At 38.9% G+C, this 758-nt stretch overlaps 2 protein-coding genes across 4 annotated transcripts in view; one reads left to right on the top strand and one right to left on the bottom strand.

Moving 5' to 3' along the window:
• The window catches only part of DERL2 (derlin 2), a 27,855-nt gene that overhangs the window by 6,536 nt on the left and 20,561 nt on the right, over nt 1–758 (top strand). The window contains exon 2 of the mRNA XM_019664806.1: nt 387–472. Within this exon, the coding sequence (XP_019520351.1) occupies nt 387–472 (86 nt within the window). The remainder of the gene's footprint in view (nt 1–386; nt 473–758) is intronic.
• Nucleotides 1–758, bottom strand: part of MIS12 (MIS12 kinetochore complex component) — a 13,120-nt gene that overhangs the window by 10,594 nt on the left and 1,768 nt on the right. The gene's annotated exons all lie outside the window — the stretch shown is intronic.

The raw sequence follows: 758 nt of genomic DNA, 5'->3' as shown, positions 1-758 counted from the left end.
TGGTACCCAGCCCTGATTGACGGCTGCAGGGTCTTGAGTCTCGGTTCTTTTAAGTGAGCTGGATTGCTTCACACAGGTGTTTCAGGTGGTGCCCATGTGATGGGCAGATTCGTGGCAGCTGCCCTTTACTTGTCCTGTATCAAAGATATCACCACCTGGCTCCCATGCCTTTATGTCAGCCTCAACTAATGCAATGTAAAACAAACTTATTCTGTGTTAGGTTTTGGGGATACAAATAATTGTAACAGTTCTAGATAATTCTTTACCAGCTCCGCCCTCCTGACTTAAAGGATTCAGTCTAAGTGAGTGAGAGTTGGAATTTGCCAGGCCTACTGATCCTTACTTACAAACGATGCAATTTTGTTTCTTGATTGATTTGCTTTAAGGAGCTCTTTTTCTATTTCAGCAGTTGGAATTGATCACACCATTTCAGCTGTACTTCAATCCTGAATTAATCTTTAAACACTTTCAAGTAAGTGATCCATCATAACCATGATTATTTCCATTTTTAAACTTGTTTTTCTTTTTAGTGGCAAGCCTTGCCATATACTATCTCAAGAAATAATTCAGTGGTAGTATTTGATTATAAGTCTTATTGGGGGGTGGGTGGGTATAAAGCAGTGAATCTGTCACCTAATTGGGAGATTCTCAAGTTCCTCATCCTGTACCAAATCAGAATCACTAAGGGTAGGAATTAAGAATCTCTATTTAATTTTTAAAGTTCTCTGCATGGTTTTGATTTGATGTTTTTAGTTCCT

This window comes from Hipposideros armiger, unplaced genomic scaffold, assembly GCF_001890085.2.
Source record: "Hipposideros armiger isolate ML-2016 unplaced genomic scaffold, ASM189008v1 scaffold_431, whole genome shotgun sequence".
In the NCBI taxonomy this organism is placed as follows: Eukaryota; Metazoa; Chordata; class Mammalia; order Chiroptera; family Hipposideridae; genus Hipposideros; species Hipposideros armiger.
This window is presented reverse-complemented; position numbering and strand designations above follow the sequence as displayed.